We start from the raw sequence: 24,448 nt of genomic DNA, 5'->3' as shown, positions 1-24,448 counted from the left end.
TGTCGGGACTTTATTCTGAACAATGAAACCAGTGTTGAGATTCAGAACGAGTCCTTCAGCTCAGTGGGAATCCGTCAGGCGTGCACAGTCATTTCCCATTTGTTACCTTCTGGTGCCACCACTTGACCCCTTCCATTCCTTGCACATTTATGCCCAAGAACACCATTCCAGGCTCCACTTTCAGATGCAGCCAGGGGGGTTTCTTAAATATCATAAATATCAAAGAAACACAATGTAAATATTGAGATGCCATTTTCATCTGTCATATTAGCAAAAAGTTTTTAAAAGTCTGATTGGTCCATTGGTCCATGTTGGGAAGAAGTTAAGCAGGCATGCCTCTTGCTGGTAGGAACAGGAGTTTGTGAAAAAGATCTTTTGGGGGAGGTGGGTGGGGGCATGGGCTAAATGGGTGATGGGCATTAAGGAGGGCACTTGTGATGGATGAGCCTGGGTGTTATATGTTAAGCACTGAAATCACTAAATTCTACTCCTGAATCCAATACTACACCATATGTTAACTAAGTTGAATTTAAATAAAATCTTGGAAAGAAAAAAAAAAACTTTTGAAATGCATGCAGTTTGGCAATGTACATTTAGAGCTTTTAAGATCTTCTTCATTCCCCTTGATCTGGTCGATCTGTTCCTGGGAATATATCTTAAGGAAATAACCCCAAATATGGAAAAAAACTTTGTGAAAAATACTGGTATAGTCTAAATGTCCAGAACAGAGCAAGTGGAGGACCATTTACACCTCCTTAGGAGGTTTTACAAATGAGGGAACTAAGGCTTTGAGAAGTTCTATAACTTGTCCAGGATCACACACCTAGTATGTGACAGAACTAGGATTCAAATACGGACAAGTTTTACCCCAAAACCCAAGTTTTTAATCTATGATACATTGACATTAATGTACAGAACTGTTTTTTTATTAAAATCTTTTTAATGTTTACTTAGTTTTGAGAGAGAGAGAGCGAGAGAGAGAGCATGCAAGCAGGGGAGGGGCAGAGAGAGAGGGAGACACAGAGTCCGAAACAGGCTCTGGGCTCTGAGCTGTCAGCACAGAGCCCAACACGGGACTCCAACCCATGACTGGTCATGATCTCATACCTGAGTCGAAGTCGGACGCTTAACTGACCGAGCCACCCAGGCATCCCAGAAATAAGGTTTTTCTCAACTGGAAAAACAAAGACAAACTCATTCTGATTTATAAAATTCAATTTATACAAACATATAGAAAAAGAGTACAGAGGCAGAATAAGTGGTGATGACCTTTTCAGCGTGCTGGGTGGCGGCGGCCGGCTTTCAGCTCCACACTGCCCCCGCAGGCCAGTCTCCGTACTGCCGGCGCTCCCAGCCCACAGCAGGCTTTCCCTGGACACCTGGCCAGATGGGTTCGGTTTGGGTCCTTCATTCTTGGCACTGGGACGAGAATTACAAGTATGGAAAAGGAAAAGAGTTTTCTCTTTCGGTGGTGGTCTGGCAGTGGCAGCAATCACTGAGGGTGATCGGCAGCTGCTGGAGGCATTGATGGTGACGTGGGAGGAGCAAGAGCGGCCTCCTCCGGTCAGCTGAAGGCCCCCTCCCCTTGCGCTCTCCCCTTTGCTTTTCAGTCCTTGTAACACCTTTTAACCGATTCCTTCCATCCAATCCTTCTCTGCCTGAAATATCCAGAGTGGTTTCTATTTTTCTGGCTGGCCACTGATACACTCTTCGGCAAACCTTAGATACATATTTAACTAGAATTCCATTTAAAAAATTAGTATTATTCCTATCTGTATATGAAGAATAGGATATAAGTAGGTTTTTTGTGAGGGGAGCAAAATACTTGTGCATTTAGATTCCTTCCTGCGGGGTGCAAAAGATCCGTAAGTTATACAAGTAACTGGTAAAGAGAAGATTAACTCAAGACATGAGTTCTTTACAGGATGATCCTACTACTATGAAGCGCCTTAGCTGTTACTTGTTGGTCAACATTGGACAAGTTATAATAATACACTGATTGCACAATTTAAAAACCCTAATAAATATGATTAGTTAACAGCAGACTCTAAACTTCCTTTTGTTCTTCTTAAAAAAGGTTGATCTGCTATGATCCACTCAGAAACATCTAAATGGGAAGAAACACAGCATTTATTAGTGCCATTTAATTTTTTCAATAGAAAACAGCCTGATATACTAGAAAATTTAAGACTTAACTGTATTGCTAAACATCTACATAAAAAATTATTTGGCATTTAGAGAGATAGGCTAGAGAAAAACAGATACATTTGTAGGGTCATCGATTTGTCTCCTAAATCAATAATCTCCCTTTTAAAAAAAAGTAACCTATGCCATTGATCACAACAGATTAGAAATGATCAAGGGAAGTAATTAATTAAAGTTAACAAAATGCAGGCTTATTTTAACATGCCTGATCTGGAACAAAGGAGAGAAAAAACCCACAATAACTTAAATATGATTTAAAAATCTTAGGGGCACCTGGTTGATTCAGTCCGTGGATCATATGACTCTTGGTCTCAGGGTTGGGAGTTCAAACTCTATGCTGGGTGTAGAGATTACTCAAAAATAAAATCTTTAGGGGTGACTGGGTGGCTCAGTCAGTTGAGTGTCCAACTCAGGTCATGATTCCAGGGTCATAGGATTGAGCCCCACATCTGGTTCTATGCTGAGTGTGGATCCTTCTTGAGATATTCTCTGTCTCTCTCTCTCTCTCTCTCTCTCCCCTGCCCCCACTCATGTTCTCTCTCTCAAAAAAAAAAGTCCAAGTAAAATAAATGTTATTTTATGTTTAAGTTTAGAATAGGAATAGGAGTAATTTCTATGCATATTTTATATATGAAAACATTTGGAAGAATGTATACTAAAATGTTAACAGTGATTTTACTTCTGGGTAGTGAGATTTCAAGAAATTAGGGTTTTTTGTTTTTGGCTCTTGTGTATTTGTTTTTTCTCTAGTGAAAATACACGTCTTTGGTAATTAAAAAGGAGAAGAATTAAAAGAAATTAATGCCCAAGCATAAAGTTAATCAGTGCTTCTTGAAATTTAGCTTTTCACTTGCTTCGATATGACAAATAAGACTTCATGAGGAATCATAAGGCTGGAAAGCACCCAAGGGACCGTGCAGCCTGCACAGGGTCCGTGAGCGGCCGGAGGCCACACTGCTGTAGAGAGCAGAACCGCGGCCTCTTGATTTCTGGTCTAGAAACCCCTGATACAAAAAGCAAAATATAAATATATACGGAGTTACGCTTAAAAACAGATTTATCTCCAGGACACCAGAACAAGCTGTCTCAATGTCAAGCCCCTAGAAAAAGGAACAGTGCAGGTCAGAACCCGAGTAACGGCGGGCCAGCTTTACCTTCAGAATTTCACAAGGAGCAGCGTCTGGTGGTAGAGGCTTCCCACAGTGCTTTGAATATTCAGTTATAAAGACTGAAGCTTCATCTAAACTATGGAAGCAGATAGAAAAAGATTATCATGAAGAAATTCTAGGGGGTGATAAATATGTTTGCTATCTTGATTGTGGTGATGTGTTATGGGTATATATATGTTAAAATTTATCAAATTGGGGACCTAAGATGGCGGCGCCCGTGGGTGCCAGGAGGAGTCGCTCAGGCCCGGGAACGGAGCGGTGTGGGGGCGCGTGTGAGGCCGCCTCCGCGCCTCCCCGAGCGCCTCGCGGTCTGTCGGGCCGAGGCCGCAGCCTATGGAAGGTGCGTGCAGGCGTCCACGGCCCCAGGCGGACGTCTGATGAAGGACCTCTGTGCGCAGGAGTTCGAGGCCCTGCGGAGCTGCTTCGCCGCCGCAGGCAAGAAGACCCCGAGGGGAGGCCTTTAGGATGGACGAGCCAGCACCGCACTTGTGTTTGCTGCCCACGGCCCCGAGGGGCAGACGTCTAGGACATCTAAAGCTTTTCGAGCTAAAAGGACCACACGCTCCTCACGGCTAGTCGTGGGCAGTGGGGTGGGAGGGTGGGGGTCCTGCCTTGTGTGTGTAAGGGTTCTGGTAAGAAGCAGTGAAGCAACAATACAGACCATAGCAGATCCAAAAAAAAAAAAAAATTCAAATTGCATACTTGAAATATGTGTAGCCTATATGTGTGTGTGTGTGGCTGTGGTTGGATCACAAGTGATAAACAAGCAGAAAGAAATCCGTGGCGTGGTAATGAGAGAGGGACATGTCCCAAGCGGCTAGCACAGTTAGACCTAATGTGGGGATGGATCAGGCAAGACTTCCATCCTGACCGGGTTTTTCTTCCTTAATGCCAGCCATTTCTCCCTTCTCCTTTTCACGTTCCAAACCTGATTCCAACCCTATCCCTACGAAGCTTATTTCCGAACGTGTGGCTGCCAGAAAATTAGACAATCAAGCTTAGCAAAAATTAGGTCTATACATAAAAGCCAATAATTCTCTGAGCAAGCGTCTAAGGAATAAAGCTATCACTCAGGTTTTAGAGCAGGACTGTGTGGCACCTATCTTGGGGGTTTGGAAAGTTTCTTGATTGCCTGACTCCAAGTTCCTGTTCGAAGGGACTCAGTTACAAGACAACCAACCTAGGGGTATATGTGGTTATGCTATAGCTTAATATTCAGAGCCTTTCATTACAACCAAGTAGTTGTACAATTGTTTGATGTTTTCCTCCAAAATAAAGATACATTTTAAGGAAACTCTTCAGTAAGGTGGTTTTTTTTTTGTTTGTTAATTAACTTACCTTAACTCATTTGCCAAATAGTTTACCAGCTCAGTGATGTTGTTGGAATTCATCACGTGTAATTTCAGCACTTGAAAGTATTTTGTCTTTGCCAAAATCCCAAACTCCTTCTTACTCATGATATTATTCAGAATCAGATTTCTAACCTATAGAATGACAGGTATCATTAAATTACAAATGTGGGAAATTCCAAGTTCTTACTCAATACCCAAAATTCCTTCTCATCAGAAGTTAAATTAGCACTGTGTTGTGACTAAACCTCCTTTTTTAAGGGGGTGGGGAAGGGGCGCTGTTTTGGCCTATTTTAGTAACAGATTAAATCAATACGAAGTAATTGCTCTGAAGCACTTTGGGACTTTTTAGGAGGAAGATCTGTTTACAACAAGCATTTAAGGCTACAGAGTTTTCACTGAGCACAGCAGCAAACAAGACAGACAGGGTCTCTACCTTTTACAAAATTTACTAAGGCTTTAATAAAGGCAGAATAACTTTATATATTACCAAACAGGCAGAGATAGTAGTATTCAGCCTAACTTTGATTTAGGGAAAATTATTACCTTCTAATATAAAATTTTTCATAGCAAAAAGGAGATAAAACTGCCTCTTACTTGATGTGAAAATCCTGCCAATTGGCCAGTATTCATATGCTCTTCTAATTGCTGTAAAATGATCTGAGGATTGCACGAGCCCAGAAAATTCTAGAGAAAAAAAATCAAACACAGTTAATGGAAAAGTATTATCACTACTCATTTCTGTCAAATCTGAAAGGTTTTCATTTTTAAATTTGGAATATCTTTAACAATTTCTATTATAGAAAAAACCCAACTCTATCATATAACAAAAAGTTAGAGAAATAAGGAAAAATACATTTTACAAATACCTAGTGAGACAGCAAAGGCTGTTTAACAAGCATTTTATCATTCTAAGTGCCGAAAGGAATCTATTGAAATACTAAAATTTTGAAAAGCATTGATGGATGAGTTTATGAATAGTCAAAAAAAGAAAAAAAAACAACCCAAAGTCAAAGACAAGCACAGATGGCTGTGAAAAACATGGAATGAATAGAACAAATGACAGATAAAAAGTATGCATGTTCATTTATGTAGATCTCTATCCACTGGCTAAACTACCTTTGGGAAAATACTGCAAAACATCTCCAAGTGCTTTGTTCTATTTGTTCTGTATTGTAAAGGGAACGAGCTCTTTTTGAAAGTTCTGTCCTCAGCATGGTCATGGCTCCCTTTGTCAGAGAGCCATACAGAAACCTGACAACTCCCACTCTCTCATCTCCCACATTGATCACAAGTCTCACTGGCACCACCTGACTTTGAGGACAGAGCCCCTCCAGCCTCCCCTGCCCGTTCACTGGCTGGTGCCTGCGGATCAAGTGAGGTGCAGCTCCAGGCCGAGCGGCTTCCCATGCTTCCGCTCCTGCCTTCTCTCCCCGCCCATCAAGCCCATGGATTGTTCCCTCCAAAATGGTGCCTGAACACTCTGCTTTTCCAGGAAACCTGATTGTTCCCCACTGATAAAGAACAAGGTCCAAACCCCTCTTAAGGCATCCCTTGAATGGACCTCGATCTTTCAGGCTTACCTCCCACTAAACCTGCATACAAACACCCCACCCCACTCAGGCTGATGAACTCATGCTTTGCAGGTCTAGTAAAAAGAAACCGCAACCCTTGTGTGGGGGGACATGCAGTAGGAGACTCTGTTTCTTTGGCAGGCCCAGAGGACTAATTTGCGAGATACCTTAATTTGCTGATGTCTTTTTTCCGAGTGGGGCATGAGCATCAGACAGGCCAGTGCAAACGCCGGGAGCTCTAGGTGGACATACTGCCTGGCAACTGCAATCATGTCGAGATCATCTGAAACTGGGCATCTTCAAGAGAGCGCAAGCATTTGTTAATAGTCTGTCAGATTCACGGGACTTCCAGCTTTCCACAACTGTTACCTGGTTGTGCCTTCAGTGATTTAAGACATTACAGTGCCCGTGCATCACACACGCTTAGTAATGAGTAACGCGAGTCTTCTTCGTGGCATAACGCATCCCACCCACCAGAACAGAGAGCGCTGGCTGCCGCCACGATCATGTCTGAGGCCCACTCGTGCCCGAAGACACATTCTCAGAAGACCCAAATCTGTGAGACAATGCTGCATGATTTCAGGTAGTGGTAAAAATACTCTTTATGTAAATTAAGGCTAATTTTAGGAAATGCTCATTGAATATCAGTTTACAGGTTGCACTGGACGTGGAAAGCAGACATAGTGAAAATAAGAGAAATATTTTATTTTAAAAACTAGCAGTATGCTTAACTTCCCAAGAAAAACGAGTTATTTAAAGAGATTGATTAGAAAGGAATTTTAGAAACACCACATATGATTTTTGGAGGGTAGGAAAACAAGTATCTTACTCACTCCAGAACAGCGATGAGACTCTCCCGGCAATCTGCTAACTGACTGGGGCTCAGCGGACAAGACGCTGAAAAGAAACAGGAATGCACCACATACATGCACAGAACTGTAAAATGCTACTGTCAAGGTTTCAGGGGAGAGAAAAATACCTGAAAGGAGGGGTATCTGGACCACACGCTGCCAAGCTCTGCTGAAGTAGGGAACCTGGGGAAACAAGCACATTATCGATTCACGCCACAGTCTCTCGGTTTTGCGGTCACTTAGACTTATACGCTTAAAGCATATGTTCTGGATCCTAAGACCAAAATCATGAATTGGCATCTCCCTGTTCAAGATGGTTAGATTTTAGGATAATATTCTTTCCTTCTCTCTCTCTCTTTCTTAAAGTAAGCTCTACACTCAATGTGGGGCTTGAACTCATGACTCTGAGATCAAGAGTCGCGTGCTCTACTGACCAAGCCTGCCAGGGGTCCTTGGATAATTTCCTTCATGATTGTATAGTTCAAGATCTCATTATACAATCTTGTATTTTACAAATCATACAATGACTTGTTATGGCTTTGTTTGGGGAAAAACAGCATCTGAAAAGAAGACTCACACTGTTGTGTTGCCACAAGTTGTGTGAGAGCCACAGGAAAGGGGCGAGCAACAAGAGAAAGGATTTCAACAAGTGAAGAAGGCAACAACATACATTTCCACTCATAGGGGATGGGTTAAATGACTAAGGGTACATTTTACTCCATATTATGGAGAATAATTAAGAGTTAAAAGTCATAAGATACCAAAAGGATTAAATGTAGAGTTCTTATAAGATCCAACAATTCCGCTCCTAAGCATATGCTCAAGAGAAACAAAAACATACATCCACATAAAAACCTGTACACAAATGTTCACAGAACAGCGTTATTCATAATAACCCAAATACCCTTCAATTGATGAACGGACAGATAAAATGCCCGTGTGTCCATCCAGTGCCCATGAGTCAGCAGTAAAAGGGAGTGAGGCCCTGACACCTGATAAACCCTGAAAACATGACGCCGAGTGAAAGGAGAACAGAAGGCCACGTGGCGCAGGATTCCATTGATAAGACACGTCCAGCACAGACACTCAGGGGCGGGAGAGGGAGGAATAGCAAGGGACTACTAATGGATATGGGGTATATTTCCGGGGTGAAGAAAATGTTCTAGAATTAGATAGTGGTGATGCCTGCATAACACTGTGAATATACAAAAAAAAATCACTTAATTATATACTTTATTTATTTTAGGAAAGATTAAACTTTTTTTAGTAATCTCTACCCCCAACAAGGGGCTCGAACTCATAACCCTGAGATCAAGACTTGCATGGTCTTCTGAGCCAGTCAGGTGCCCCTTAGCTGTACACTTTAAAAGGTACATTTTGGGGGGCACCTGGGTGGCTCAGCTGGTTAAGCCTCCGATTTCGGGTCAGGTCAGATCTCACATGCGTGGGTTCGAGCCCCGCGTCAGGCTCTGTGCTGACAGCTAGCTCAGAGCCTGGAGCCTGCTTCCGGTTCTGTGTCTCCTTCTCTCTCTGCCCCTCCTCCTCTCATGCTCTGTCTCTCTCTGTATCAAAAATAAATAAAACACTAAAAAAATTAAAAAAAAAAAATAAAAGGTACATCTTGGGGCAACTGGGTGGCTCAGTTGGTTAAGCATCTAACTGCGTTTCGGCTCAGGTCATGATCTCATGGTTTGTGGGATTGAGCCCTGCATCAGGCTCTGTACTGACAGCATGGAGACTCTTGGGATTCTCTCTCTCTCTCTCTCTCTCTTTCTCTCTCTCTCTCTCTCTCTCTTCCTCCCTCCCTCCCTCTACCCTTTCACTCATACACTTGCTCTTTCTCTCAAAATAAATAAGTATTAAATAAATAAATAAAAGGCTACATTTTATATGGGAATTACACCTCAATTAAGAAAAGAAAGATAGGTCTCTATGAGCTCTATGGAACAATCCCCAAGACACCAATGTTATGTGGAAAGAACACTTTATATAGAATGTGATTGCATTTCTATGTACAATAATGTACATATAACCCTCCCCCCACACTTCTATGATAATAGGAAAGTTCTAGAAGAAAAGATAAGAAAGTATAAACAGTAGTTACTTCTGGGGAGATAACTTTGAAGGGAAATGGTAAAGGAGAATTTTCAGATTTTACTAAGCATGTTTCAATGCTGCTCTAATTTCTTAAGCTATGAAGAGATTATATGTTTCTACATTATACATTACAACAATTATGTGGTGCACAATTTGTGAAATTTAGAAAGGATGAATAAGTCACGGTGTCTGATTTAAAGGTCATCTAAGTCCAAGGTGGGCAGTCGAACGTACACTTTAAACAAATGATACCACGGCCGCTGTTACAGTAGAGCCAGTGATTCAAGAGCATAAACGCAGGTGCAGCTCGGGACGCCTGGGGAACCGGGGCAAGTGACGTCCTCAGAGAGGTGATCTCTGAGTTAAAGATTCTGGGTCCTGGCACCATTTTATTTTATTCTTTACGTATCTGTTTATTTATTAGGGGGAGGGTAAGGGAGGAGCAGAGAGGGAAAGAGAATCACAAGAGGATCTGAGCTGTTAGCAAGGAGCCTGATGAGGGGCTCAAACTCACAGACCACGAGATCATGACCTGGGCTGAAATCAAGAGTCGGATCCTTAAGCAACTAAGCCACATAGGTGTCCCCTGGCACCATTTTAATGGGACATCAGGTCCCATTAAACCTTTAAGATTTACTTATTTTGAGAGACAAACACAGAAAGAGTGCATGTGCAAGGGAGAGACAGAGAGAGCGAGCGCGAGAGAGGATCCCAAGCAGGCTCTGCACGGTGAATGCGGAGCCCAGACATCAGGTCCCTTCTTTACTGAGGAGCTGGTTACTTCACCCAGTGCACCCGGCAGCCACAGGGCCATCAAGGATAAAGATTAAGTTTTATACAATTTACTGTAGGAAACTACATACCTGCCATAACGAATGGATACTAGAAATGACGGTTAAAACTTTCCTTAGATAAGGAATCTGTGAAAATAATAAAATACAGTTCTGAATATCACTAAAGTGGAAGACTTCAATATTCCAACATGAAATATCAGATCCTTAAATTTTCAAAAGAGGTAGCAGTAAAATGTATCTACCGTGAGAACAATCAATGAAGTTCACTTACTAAAATCACAAATATCAAAAAAGGGCAGGGAAGCTTCCATTTCTTTCATTTATGTCATTTTTGAGTTAGCACTTCCTCTGGCCCAACAGCAAGTTAAGTTTGGCACGAACCCAATGAGAGTCAATGTTTGCAGCAAACATCTGCTCAATGACAAGCATCAGTGCAGAATGCTGAAGAGATGCTACGCAAAAGCTTTACCATACACTGCCGTCCAGGGCACTGAGGCTCACCATGTTGAAGCCAAGAAGCTTTTGCAAGAGTCCATTCCAAAGCTGCAGGTCATAGATTTGGTACTCCAAACAAAGCTCAGTCACCAATCTTACTGCCTGAAGCAGAAAAGACATTAAAAAAAATCATACTGTTTCAAAAGCAAACAAACAAACAAACAAATCCACACTGCTTCAAGATACCAGGAAATCAAAGGCACCTTTGGCAAAGGGAGAGTGGCTGCACACGAAATGTGCTTACGATCTAGATGTGTCTAGTGGGTTTCCATAGTGTAGTGGTCATCACGCTCGCCTGACAATCTAGATGTGACTATTGCTTAATTTCAGTGAACCCCCCCCCCCATCTCTCTCATGAAAGTAAAAAAGATTAAGATTATTCTCTTTCTTTCTTGCTGTGATGGATTCAGATAGCATCTTGGAGCTTTTCCTGCTGTCTTCTTTCCATCCAAGACCAGGCTGCCTGTTGGCCCCCTAACCCTCACACCCTAGGCTCCAATGGTCTCAGAGACTAAATTCCCACAGGCAATGGGAGGAAGAGAGGCAATGTCCCTCCTGACATAGGGACAGTCTCTGTCCCTCCCCATCGGGATGAGGACGCACAGGCCTTGGGAAGGGATTACAAAAGTGTCCTCTTACAGGTGGGGATTAGGCCCTAAGCTTTAAGGTGCAGAGGTAAGGGGATCCTCCAGGACTACAGCCTCAGAGCAGCGGATCTGTTCACGAACGGAGCGTTTCTCTGGTTTCAGGCATTTGAGTGAAAACAAGGGCACCTGAGAAGACGGGCCCCCCCCCGCCCCCCCCAGACAAGTCCGTGTACGTACCATGGACTCATGGCTGTGGTTCTTCCACAGACCCTTAATCATTCCTTCTTTAGGGCTGTTGCAAAATAATTCATATGTGATGGGAATATTCAAAGTCTCAAATGATGCCAGAAAAGTTATACATTTCAAATAAGATCTGGAAAACAGAGGCATTTATGGGAATCAGGCTTACAGGCCACATTTCCATTTAAGATAAAAGCCACCAGAGGGCAATTATTAGTCCTGTTTGTTTTTAAATGTTTATTTCTTAGGCTTCTAAATATATTCACTGAATAAAATATTAGAAATAAATCAATATGAGCAAGATCAAGAAAACATTCAGTTCCTAAATGCCTCAAAAAACTAGGGAAACAAGATGTTCTCAGAGGCCTACAAGCCCTTTGCCAAAAGGTCAAGGGCACTCAAGGCAAGGCGCTCCGTTCACACGGCTACTCTAGCACACTCTTACACACCACGGGGCTTAAACACTACATTTCCAAACAACCCATCTGTTTCCTGTTAACACAATCTAAAAATTTCAACTTACTTCACTTCTTGCATGGGTTTTTTGAAGAGAGATTCTATAGTTTCCTTGTCGGCCAAATACAGGAGACACTGAAGAGCTCGTGCTCTGTGGGCAAAAGTTAACTGGCGCACACCCAGCGTCTGTAAAACCAATGCACGTTTGCAGAGACACACGCATGATGCAGCTGGGTAAATGGTTTCAACTCGGGGAGCATAAGCATCATTAAAAAAAAAAAGAAAGTCAATTGCTGCCCTTAGGGAACCGGTGGTTTTCAAAGTGTGGTCCATGGAACCCTGGCAGGTGTTCCTCAAACTCTTATAGGTGGGAAAGGGTCAACACTACTTTCACAGCAACACTAGGATGTTATTTGCCTTTATGCTGCGTTGATACTTGCACTGGAGGGTGAAAGTGCTGGCACAACTCAGGGCAGGAACACACAGCGCTGGTGTGCATCACAGCCACCCATGTACAGTACTGAAAACCAAAGGTTTCCACTTAAAACAAGGTTCTTGATGGGGCAGTAAAAATTAATTTTACAAAACCTCACCTCTTGAATACATATTAATTAATTAAAATGTACTCATCAATGTGTGACCAAATGGGAAGTGCACGGAAAGCACTGATGGTTTGTGAATAGTTGTGAGCTGAACTAGCTTCTTTAAATGGAACTCCATTTTTACTTGAAACAATGACTATCAGATCAACTAATATGCGGGGAAAAAATCCTCCCCTTGTTGTTGAGGACATACAATCAAGCATCTTAGATTTCCCCTTTTCTTCCTTCTATCCAAGACCTATGTGCTTCCTGGCTCTTTCTCTCCCTTGTTTCCAACTGCCTCAGAAAAGGCAAAAGCCCAAAGGCCAAAAAAGTGGTATTGCCTTTAGGGAAAAGGGAAAGTTTAGTGCAGCTAAAGTTTAGTGGGGAGGGAGGCAGAGTGGAGGGTGAGTAGGTCCTGCAGGGCGTTGAGGCCAGTTGGCTTGGCCCCTGGTATTAGGAATGTTGACCAACCAAGAAGTTAATAACTTTGAATGCAGATAACCGTGGGAACTGTCAATAGGTTCAGTTTGCCAAACAGGATGTTATGGAAGCCAGCACTAAACAGCGCTTGCAAATAATACAGTCCCGATTGCCAAGTAAAATATGCAGCACTTTGAGTAAACGTGTAAGTGAGCGCGATCCTAATTATCTGTTAAGGACACCAAGCACGGTAAATGCGCAGCAAGAGAAGGGGAGGCGGAGGAGCAAAGGGGAGTTCTGACTCCGTGTCCAGGGCTTACAGTTGTAGGTGATGTTGCAAACACGAACAGCATTCTTGAACTGTAATCAATCGGACGAGACAAAAGGAGATACAGGACTCTGGGAAAAAATATTTTCAATTACATTTGGATTTTAATTTAGTGACAGATTACCCAGAAAACAGACCTGTTTTACTGTCCATGGGAAAAAGTCACTAGACATCTCAAACATGGACCTGAAGGGTTGTGGATCAAGGACACTTTTACTTTTCCCCTTAACGGATGCTTATGCTTTTTGGAGCTCTAGTCACAGTTAAAGAAAATAAATACAATAAATGCCAGGCCCCAGTCTTTTCATCTATAAAACAGTCAACCTCTGATAATTTAAATTCTATTTAAGAAATTAATACAAACAATAGCTGCAAAGTACACTGGATCCTACAGATGGAAAATTCTACTTTAGTTCACAGGACCTTGTTAGTGGCATAGTTCAACCTCTAGACTCAGCCTGACTGGCCCCCTCCAGAGAAGGGCAAGGTGGATGGGGTGGGCAGGGTACCAGGCGAGGGAGAGGGTAGACCGTTCAGTGGGAAAAGGTAGGAAGTTACAAATTAGCATGAAGTATCCCTCTGGGATCTCCTAGGGATTTTCTTTTTTTCTCTCTTTGAATCGTTTCTCTGTAAGACTTTCCACTGTGGCTGGTTCAGTTAGACACTGCAGGATGAATCTACCTGTTGCTTAGACAAAGGTGCCACTGTTCTTAAAAGACTAAGCAAGGACAAGGTGGGGTCCAAGGAAAGGAGGGCATGGAGGGGGTGGTAAGCCAGCTCTGCCCAAACCAGGAGAAATTCTTGTCTTGGGTTTGCCTTTTCACATCCTATCTATCAGATCCAGGGCTGATGCAGGGTGTAGGGCTTCCCAAGTGAGTTGACCTACTTTTGGTCTAGACCAGGAACGGCAAGAAGCTGGCATGCATGTCACCACTCCCTCTCCTGTGCCTGTGCCAAGCGTCATTAATGGATTCCCACAGCCTTTTTGATTTGGGCCCAGATAGAGTCGGCAAGCCACAACCAATCAGATTTAGCATGTTAGATGAAACCAACCTGCCTTCCTTGGTCTCAGGCTTAGAAGAGGAAAGGCAGGCGGGTGGCCCATTCCTGAACCCGCCCAGCTCACCTGGGAGACAGAATACACAGGGGTCTGGGGCCAGAGTCCTAGCCGAGCGAATAAGAGTACTCCTTTGTTTGAGGTGCATTCTCTGCTAAAGAACCTTCAGCGTCAGTTGGGACTCACTGAAGGTTCAGAAATTCTGGATCATGGTTGTTTACTCCACTGGAGACAGCTGTACATACTCAGGGCCATGTATCAATGAAGTGATTCTTCTCAGAGACTCTGACTCAAATTACATGAAGAACAGACTTTTCAAAACCAACCTCTGACAGATTTACTGTAAGATTCCTACTGGGCAACAAGATACAGACACATGTAAGTAAAAAAAGAGTACCTTCGGAGTGCGTCATCTTCTTGAAGTTCAAATAATTCTGATGGTTTCTTTGAAAAAGTGAAAAACAAAGTAAAAAAAAAAAAACTAAGTTTGTGGACTATAGAAGCTAACACAATCTATTAGGTGAAAAACCCAATATACCAAATTATGTTTACATAGAAGACATTAGAATGTAACCCATTACCTTATGAAAAATTTTTCCTTTCAAAATTAGTTTCCAGAAAATGGGGCACCTGGGTGGCTCAGTCAGTTAAGTGTCCAACTCTGGCTCAGGTCATGATCTCACAGTTTGTGAGTTCGAGCCCTGCATAGGGCTCTGTGCTAACAGCTCAGAACCTGAAGCTTGCTTTGGATTCTATGTCTTCCTCTCTTTCTGACCCTTCCCCTCTCACACTCTGCCTCTCTCTCTCTCTCAAAAATAAATAAAAACATTAAAAAAAACACCCCAAAACCAAAATTAGTTTCCTCACATCATTCAGTCAAAAAATATTTACTGAGCACTTACTATGTGCCAGGCACAATCCCAGGCACATGGGTCGCCTGAGTGAACAAAACAGATGTTCCTGTCCTCCTGCCGCTCACAGTCACTGGGTAATTTTTAAAAGGAAAGGACTCCATGGATTTTAAATCAGTCCTTCAGGAATTCAGTACAACAACGTGCAAGGCGCTGTGGATAGTCACAGTTCCTGGCTTCAGGGTGCTTTTGTTCAGTTCTCCACATTTATGTAGAAGTTAAAACATGTTGGTTTCTGAGTCAACCACAGATTCTATGCGGCCTATACATGCTTCTGTTTCCACTGAAGCACAGTCCTTGCTCTTTGCAAACATTTAATAAATAATTGCTAAGTTGAATGCTAAGGGATATAAAAAAATAATTAAAAACATAATGTCATTTCAGTTACAGTATTTGTTTGACACACAGATTTTTTTCAAGCTTATCCGTCTAGGTGGATAAAGGAAGGCTCCCTAATTGAGTTCTGCCTGAAAACACAGAAATAGTGCAGAAAATTCTGTGTTCGGATTGCTGAGTCCCAGCATGAATGTGATAGACTATTTCTAAAAGACTGACACTATGTGCCTTTGGATGTGATACACTGAAAACAACACATCACCTAGACCGTATTCTTGTCCAAAACACACAACCTGAGTCTAATCATGAGAAACGTCATAAGAAGGAGACATTTTTGCAAACCAACTGGCTCCCCCCCTTTAAAAACATCAGTACCCCATCAGAGGCTAAATAGATTGGAGTAAGAATCGTCAATCGATGCTAAAGCGGATTATGTGTGGTGGGGAAAGGAGTTTGAAGAGGAACAAGTTATTAAATTACCTCAAAACACCTCCCCGACTAGTTACAAAAGGAAATACAGCAACTATGTGATATGGACACCGACTACATCTTAACCAGGTTATTTAAACTCACATCACCTATTATGGCAAACAGATATCATATGCCTCCAAATGTTATACCCTGAGAAGGACATGACATCGCTTAGGTAGGATCCTGGCCCAAAATGATCATCGAGCCTCATCATGAGAAAATATCAGACAAACACAAATCAAGGGATAGCTTCTAAAATAACTGGTCTGCACTCTTCAAAAACGTCAGAGGCACCTGGGTGGCTTAGTGGGTTAAGTGTCTGACTTCAGCTCGGGTCATCTCACGGTTATGGGTTTGAACTCTGCATCAGGATCTGTGCTGACAGCTCAGAGCCCAGAGCCTGATCAGAATCTGTGTCTCCCCCTCTCTTTGTCCCTCCGCCACTCACACTCCATCTCTCCCTCAAAAGTAAATAAACAGTAAAAAAAAAAAAAAAAAAAACCCTTATTTTTTAGAAGTCAGGTGTCATGAAAGACAAGGAAAAGCTACGGAATATTCTAGATTAAAAGAGATTAAAGATATGTATAGTCTGAGACTAGACCATGGTCCAGGGGGGGAAAAGTTCTTTTAAAGAGCATTATTGGGACAATTCATTAAATTATAATGTGGACCACAGATTCAAGCCTGTGTTTGTATTGTATCAAGAGTGTATCAACTTAAAATTATCTAATTTTGATAATCATACTGTGGTTAAGTAAGAAAAAAGCCTTCTTAGAATATACAGACTTGTTAAGCAGTAAAAGGGCATACATTCAAAGACAATCCAGAAAAATATTGTAAATATATATATTATAGGGAAAGCAAATAGGGCAAAATGTTAACATCGACAGAGCTGGGTGAAGGATGTACAGGAATTCTCTCATACTACTGCAACTTTTCTGTATGTTTAAAATTATTTCAAAATAAGAACTCATATGAATCTAAGAAAAGTAAAAAGTTAATCATATGAATCTAAGAATAGGCCACTTCTTTTATACAAGAGTTCATCTGGAATCACCAATTAAAAGGTAAAATAGCGACAAAACAATATTTAAATGGAAAGAAAAAGGAAGTAACCTCATGAAGACACATCAGATAACAGAAGGTATTAAAAGGAGTCTGCGCTCCCAATCGGAAGGACTGTCAGTGCGGGCCCAACAGATACAGCAGAGCCTCTCCCGGGCGGACTGACCTCACCGGGTTTTGTGGACGGGCACAGCCACTTCTCCAACAACATGTCCCAGACTTTCTCCAAATTAATTTCGTTAACTTCGGCAATTTCTTTGGCGGCTGTGTGTATATCTAAGATATTCAAGACAAAAAATTTAAAAAAAGAAAACCCCCCCCCAAGTTTTCAGTGCAAGATAACTGGGAATCGAATGACAGTTCTCCCAGAGCAGAAAGATAAATGGTACTTTGTCCTCACCGGGATAATCTCTGCCGGAGGAATTCTGAATTCTCTGACTTATGCTCGGATGTTCGTACAGACTGACAATGAGATGTGCCGGCTTCCCTAGCACTCTTAGATACTCCGTGGTGTTCAGCTTGTGGGCTATGAGCACGGCTTCCGTGCCTGACCGTCGGTACTGAATGTGAAGCTTCTTCAACAAAGCCTCTGCTTTTTCACGTGTTTCATCCTTTAAAAAAAAAACAACCCAGGCAGAAAGAAAAGGTCACGTTCTAAACCTCAGGTGAGGCAAAGAATCCATCTTTATCAGTCAAGGTCCCTCCCTGCCTTAGTTACATCGTTTACACATCTACACAAACCCTCATCTTCTTTATCCACTTTAGGTATCCAACCCTTGAAGACACCCGTCAGCGGGGGGGGGGGGGGGGGGGGGGGGGGGGGGGGGGGGGGGGGGGGGGGGGGGGGGGGGGGGGGGAAGGTGTCAGCAGGGTGGGGTGAGACCGTGCGCCAGGGAGCAGACTGTGTAAGTGAAAAGGGAGGAGAGCCTCTGGCACGCGGTCAGACGCACCTGACGTGGGATATTCTGTAGCCATCTCTCAGCTAAATACAGGCAGAATTTCAAGCTGGACATTTTGAAGGAACCTGAACAGATAAAGAAGAGATTTATAAACAGATCTTAATCCTTTTAAGACAAACGTATTTTAATCAAATTAGTGAGGTAGTTTTTTTTTAAATATGAGAATGCATACTCAGAGGAAAAAAATAATTTAAACAGAAGGATACAAAGTAGAAAGTAAAAGCCCAGAGGCTCCTCTTCAGCTTCTATTCCTTCAGAAGGTTCCTGTGTATATGTGGGTATGTCTGTGTGTATAGGCACACATTTTAACCCAACGGGCTAAGATCATATGTGTAGAAGAGTCCACTGTTCTCACTTAATACACACTTCGGGTATCTTTCCAAATCAACTACGCAGTATTCTATTCAATGAATATGCTCTAGTTTTAAAAATAAGTTCCTGACAAATAAGCATTTTTTAAATTTATTTATTTTTATTTATTTTTTAAATTCATTTATTTTTGACTTCTGTTACAGCTAAAAACATGGCAGTAAGTGCCTGTGTTTGCATGCTTGTCCGGCTAAGCAAGAACATGTAAGGATTCATTCCTAGAAGTAGGAGTGGCTATCAGGAAGCATCGGTTTCCATCCTTACAGACAAGGCACAGAACACCCACATTCCCCACCCTGATAAGCTGCAAGGAGCCTGCTGACTTCACTGGAGCCTTTTCAACATTCAGCAAATTTTAATAATTTCAGCAATGCACCAAGTGAAGAGAGAGGGCACATAACATCCATGTTGAACTACCATCAGTAATTTTAAATGCCTTTTCTCAAAAATAAAGGAGTAACTTTTTTTTACTGCAAGTTCAAAACAACAAGTGACCATTTCGAGTCCATTAAGAGGAAGAATCTCTACCTTCTGGGATATCCTGGGTAAGACTGATGCCAATAGCTACAGCCCACTCTGGGTTAACTATAGACAGTAAGTAGGATTCGATGGTTTGCGTGATCTTCGTTATTTCCTTGTTGATCAGTGTTGACGCTTTAGCTTGTGTTAACTTCAGAAGCTTTGGCTTCAGTTTTTTTTCAAAAACATGTTTGGCTGTAGACACATACAGAGTGTCCAAAGAGAACTTCAAAGAGAGGAAAAGAAAACTTAAGGTTAGGGGCACCTGGGTGGCTCAGTCAGTTAAACATCAGAATGATTTGGGCTCAGGTCATGAGCTCATGGTCGTGAGAACAAGCCCCGTAAAGGGCTCTTTGCTAGCAGTGCAGAGCCTGCTTGGGATTCTCTCCCTCTCTGCCCCTCCCCACTCCAAATAAATAACATTAAAAAAAAAAAGACTTACTTAAAATAAAAAACCTTACGGCTGATTTATATGCTTGCCTTTAAGAGTTTTACACGAAGGCAGCACAAAATCCTGCGCGGGTCTCAGTTAACTAGAGGGTAAAGATAGGTTTAAGTCTCACCCATTACCTTCATTAATTTACAGATTAGGAGCAGTGTTGGGAAAGATTCTTCACTGAGTTCTGTAGCTAAAAATGAAACAAGGAGAGTATGATTTGCTTAAGAAAACTAATTTTGGCTATTCAGTAAAATTCATAAGAAGGAACCTACAGAGAATTTTCCAGAAGTTCTGTGCTGTGCCAAAGAATATTAGATGAAAAGGCAGTCTAGTTTGGGCCGCTGCTGGCAAACTTATCACGTGCTCCAACATATACTGATATTCTAGGTCCACGGGAGGAGATATCCTTCTGTAGGATTTCAAATGTTTCAGAAGACTCAGAGCCTGTGTTGAAATATAAATGTATTTTCCTGTGAGCTTAAACCTCTTTCTGAACTAACTGGAGAGTATCACAGAATTCCATTCCTGAGATGGTCTTGTTTTCATAGAGAACCAAAACCTTTTGTGGTTTTACACCGAAGATTATCCTTCTAAGCCGTAATTTATATGATGATTAAAGAAATTAGGGGGGCGCCTGGGGGGCTCAGTCGGTTAAGCCTCCGACTTCGGCTCAGGTCAGATCTCACGTTTGTGGGTTCAAGCCCTGCGTCGGGCTCTGTGCTGACAGCTGGCTCAGAGCCTGGAGCCTGCTTCCGGTTCTGTGTCTCCTTCTCTCTCTGCCCCTCCCCCTCTCATTCTCTGTCTCTCTCTGTATCAAAAATAAATAAAACACTAAAAAAAATTTAAAAAAAAATTCTGCTCAGAGAAACTAATGGAACCTATTGTTGGTGGGATGTTTGTGAGTCTGACAGTTCCCCATACGCTCTTCGAACAGTCTGAGGGAGGTACCAAAACTACTGGATTTCATTTTAAAAACATAGGCAGTAGATCTAAAACTAATCCTCTATACCTTTACAAAATTTCTTTAGGCTTATATCTGATATTTTGGGTGCTTATATAACTTTTTGGACCAACCCATTTTCTTTTAATGTCTAAAACCCATTTTGAAAAGATACAAAAGCTACTATGACCAAAATTCAGAAAAGACAAAGAAGTTACTGAAAGCACTGGAATTGATTCAGTCCTACCTACTAATATAGAAAGTGGACTCTAACTCTGGGTCCCATTTTTTTTAAATTTTCTTGCCGAATCATGAAACTTTTGCTTTAATTCTTCCAAATCAGTCCTTTTGTTTAAAAAAAAGTTTATTGTCAAATTGGTTTCCATATAACATCCAAATCTTTAGTGACTTTATGCTCTTGGACAAATTTAAACTGCCTTGATAAAGCCAAATTAGGATTAAGATAAATAATATAATATGGAGGCCATGAGAAGTATTTATTTATTTTTGAAAAAATCATGAGTGGAGGAGGGGCAGAGAGAAAGGGAGAGAATCCAAAGCAGTCTCTGTGGTCAGTGCAAAGCCCCATGCTGGGGCTCAAAAGATCATGACCTGAGCCCAAGTTGGACACTTAATCAATGGAGCCACCCAGGTGCCCCAAGCATGAGAAGTCTTTTCACTTCTGTGTCCCTTTTAAAGAAGAAGAACCAGGGGTGTCTGGGTGGCTCAGTCAGCCAACTCTTGATTTTGGCTTAGCTCATGATCCCACAGTTTATGAGATGGAGCCCACGTGGGGCTCTGTGCTAACAGTGCAGAGTGTGCTTGGAATTCTCTCTCTCCCTCACTCTGCCCCTCCCCGACTCACATGCACACACTGTCTCTCAAAATAAATAAAAAACATTTTTAAAAATCTTAACAAAAAATAAGAATAAAAAAATAAAGAGGAATTGGAATGAAATATGATGCTCACAGGACAGTCCAGGAGGGTCCTACATGACAATTTTGTTAAACGATCCAAAAAGAAGCATAAAGATAATTCTAAAGTCTATAATATACTAGTTATACCTGATTGATATTAATGTTGGTTATCTTTTCATCAGCTCTTTCGATAACCTTCAGGACCACTTCAATCATTTCGTAGCTGTAGGGATCCAACTGTATAAAAGTACAAACATGTCAAAACTTGAGAAGATGGTGCCAGGTCAGGTTTTATTATGGTCGTCAGTACAGATCAAAAATGTAAAATCTCAAGTGTGCCATACTTTTAGATTAGATAATTCTTTTACAAATTAACTAAAATGCTCTTATCTCTAAAATTAGTTGTATCACGATAAACTTTAAAATGTCTCAGAAGTGATTTTAAAAAGAAAGCTGTTTCTAGGGTCCTAAAAGTCTAGAAAGAATAAATATACAAAAACTTCATAATTTTGTAAGATCTTTATACTTTTATGTCTTCCATTTAAGATGGGAAAAGTACACTAGAAGGAAATGGACACTTTTCTTGAAAATTACGTAATTAAAAGTGTGGGCCTCTAAGCAAAAGTTTCTGCAGGGATTCCATTCTGGCTCTAACCACATACTAAAATGCAAAAATTACCTGGGTGGCATCTATATATGTTCATGAAAAGAAAGGAAGTATTCTCTTTGTTCTTTGTTTCTGCCCACACACCATTACTTTTTTTTTTTTTATTTCTTAAATGCCAACTCGAGTCACATGAATAAAACACTGAACTAAGTGGGAAGATGATTTCCGTAGTACCTAGAACTTCTGTGAAAGTCTATAATATTTTTGGTTGAATTTCAGGAAATACTGAAGTATTTCTTGTATCTCATAATTTTCCTTGCCCTTCCATCCACCTTTCCTCCCCAAACTTCTCCTTGACCTAAAAGGTTCAATTCTCAGGAAGATCTTCTAAGAAAATAATCAGACAAGAGGGCAAATATGTGTGTGTGTATACAGATATATACAATGAGGATATTCACTGTAACAATATTTATTGCTAAAATATAGAAATAATATAATGTCCATCCTTAAAGGCTTGGTTATAGTATGTTTCATCCATGTAGAATAATATGTATCTGTCAAAAATGAGATAGGTGTTATTGAAACATAATGACTATAAATATATTCAGTGGAAAAAAACAAGAATAACAGAATAGGATATTTAGTCTAAAATAGTCACCAAACTTCTAACATTTTTATCTATGGGAATGGGGTTATAGAGATTTTACTTTTTGATTTATATTTCTCTCTAGTTTGATCTTTTTCAAAGAATGTGTGCTATTTTCAAAAGTCTAAAAAAATGCTATTTCTATTTTCAGGGGAAAAGGGAGAAACACTACTACATTAAACTATATTAAAAAGACAGGAATCTAAAATTATCAAAATTAAAAGTTGATAGCCGCCTGGGTGGCTCAGTCAGTTAAGCATCCAACATTGGCTCAGGTCATGATCTCACAGTCCGTGGGTTCGAGCCCCACATCGGGCTCTGTGCTGACAGCTAGCTCACAGCCTGGAGCCTGCTTCCGATTCTGTGTCTTCCTCTCTCTCTGCCCCTCCCCTGGCTCACTCTTTGTCTCTGTCTCTCAAAATAAAATAAAGACATAATAAAATTAAAACGTTAAAAAAATAAATAAAAGTTGATAAAAAAATATAGGACTTACTTTTCCAGCTTATTACCCTATGTACCTAAATTAGCTAACGACAGGAGGGATGTATGAGGCGACCCGACACATTCAGGTCCCCGTTCATCTACCTTATGTAGTATTCCGCTAAGACTGATGACCAGATCTTTCGTGCTCGTCAGTAGAGGAACCATTTCCAGGGCTTTGGCCAGGAGTTTGGGGTGCTGCTGCTTTGCGGACTGTGTGCTCACGTCTCCCTGGCCTTGGCTGGCATTGGTGTTGTGTAGCAGTGTTTCGATGAATAGCTGAAGAGCTGCATCACAGTCCAACTGAAATGTGCTAAAAGAAGTATTCAATTACACCCTAACGTCCTGCATGCGTTTCATATAATTTCTCACCAACACACTCCCATCTAACCCTCTCATTGTCCCGCCTCTTTATCAGATCAAATACTCATCACCAGAGTTAATTACTGATCTTGGGGGCACCTGGGTGGCTCCGTCAAGGTGTATGACTCCTGGGTTCAGGTCAGGTCATGATCTCGCAGTTGGTGGGTTTGAGCCTCACATCAGGCTCCATGCTGGCGGTGTAGAGCCTGCTTGGGCTTCTCTCTCTCTCTCTCCCTCTCCCCCTGCCCCTCCCCTGCCCAAGCTCTCTCTGTCTCTCTCAAAAACAAAATAAACTTCAAAAAAATCAGACCTTGGGGCCCTTTGGGTAGATGGTTAAGCATCTGACTTGAGCTCAGGTCATGATCTCATGTTGGTGGGTTTGAGTCAGTCCCATGTTGGGCTCTGTGCTGTCAGCGCGGAGCCTGGTTCAGTTCCTCTGTGTCCCTATCTCTCTGCCCCTCCCCCGCTCATATACATGCTCTCAAAAATAAACATTAAAAAATAATAATAATCAGATCTTGGGGCACCTGGGTGGTTCAGTCAGTTAAGTGTCTTGGCTCAGGTCTTTATCTCACAATTCATGAGACAGAGCCCCACGTCAGGCTCCACACTGACAGCATGGAGCCTGCTTGGGATTCTCTGCTCCTCCAGCTTGAGTTCTGTCCCTCAAAATAAAAATAAAATAAACTCTAAAAAAATCATGGTCATCTAATGGCATAATATTGGGGATAAATTTGTAATAAAATTGAAAATCTTTAATTCCCTTAATAGGGCAATTCTACTTTCACACTATTCACAAAAAGTAGCCAAGATACACATATAAGGATGTCTGCTGCAACAACTGTTTGTAATATTTAAAAACTGAGAACTCAATTATCCATTGAAAAAGGGCTAAATTAGTCATTCATACCAAGGAATGCCAGACTTCAAGAGTCGTAAAGAAGACCTATATGTACCAATCTTAAAAATATACTATTAAGTGAATGATGCATGCCAAAAAGTAGTTTGTAAAGTATGATTCTGTTTTTGATAGATTTAAAGAATGCATGTTTTTATATGCATAGGGGAAATAAAAGAACAATATAGGCCAAATTCCTTTAACAATGATTATTCCTGAGGGGTAAGATTATATGGAACTTTGATTTTATAATGTTCCATCTTATTAGAAAAATTATAATAAAGACTTAAAAATTAAGAATGGAGCTTTTATGTGTATTAT

General features: G+C 41.4%; 1 protein-coding gene across 1 annotated transcript in view; it reads right to left on the bottom strand.

Moving 5' to 3' along the window:
• Positions 1-1,200: 1,200 nt before the first annotated feature.
• KNTC1 (kinetochore associated 1) overlaps positions 1,201-24,448 on the bottom strand; it is a 75,215-nt gene continuing 51,967 nt past the window's right edge. Inside the window, exons 44-64 of the mRNA XM_029922745.1 lie at positions 22,972-23,179; positions 21,281-21,370; positions 19,548-19,719; positions 19,407-19,465; positions 18,846-19,062; positions 17,940-18,013; positions 17,390-17,600; positions 17,156-17,265; positions 14,604-14,650; positions 13,142-13,220; positions 11,885-12,003; positions 11,359-11,494; positions 10,541-10,636; positions 10,109-10,165; positions 7,277-7,331; positions 7,131-7,194; positions 6,465-6,594; positions 5,321-5,410; positions 4,713-4,858; positions 3,360-3,450; positions 1,201-2,107 (exon numbers count right to left, since the gene is read on the bottom strand). Of these exons, the coding sequence (XP_029778605.1) occupies positions 2,087-2,107; positions 3,360-3,450; positions 4,713-4,858; positions 5,321-5,410; positions 6,465-6,594; positions 7,131-7,194; positions 7,277-7,331; positions 10,109-10,165; positions 10,541-10,636; positions 11,359-11,494; positions 11,885-12,003; positions 13,142-13,220; positions 14,604-14,650; positions 17,156-17,265; positions 17,390-17,600; positions 17,940-18,013; positions 18,846-19,062; positions 19,407-19,465; positions 19,548-19,719; positions 21,281-21,370; positions 22,972-23,179 (2,272 nt within the window). The 3' untranslated portion in view covers positions 1,201-2,086. The remainder of the gene's footprint in view (positions 2,108-3,359; positions 3,451-4,712; positions 4,859-5,320; positions 5,411-6,464; positions 6,595-7,130; positions 7,195-7,276; positions 7,332-10,108; positions 10,166-10,540; positions 10,637-11,358; positions 11,495-11,884; positions 12,004-13,141; positions 13,221-14,603; positions 14,651-17,155; positions 17,266-17,389; positions 17,601-17,939; positions 18,014-18,845; positions 19,063-19,406; positions 19,466-19,547; positions 19,720-21,280; positions 21,371-22,971; positions 23,180-24,448) is intronic.

The sequence above is a fragment of the Suricata suricatta genome, chromosome 14 (genome assembly GCF_006229205.1).
Source record: "Suricata suricatta isolate VVHF042 chromosome 14, meerkat_22Aug2017_6uvM2_HiC, whole genome shotgun sequence".
Classification (NCBI taxonomy): Eukaryota; Metazoa; Chordata; class Mammalia; order Carnivora; family Herpestidae; genus Suricata; species Suricata suricatta.
Note: the sequence above shows the minus strand (reverse complement) of the source record. Positions and strands in the feature narration are given on the sequence as shown.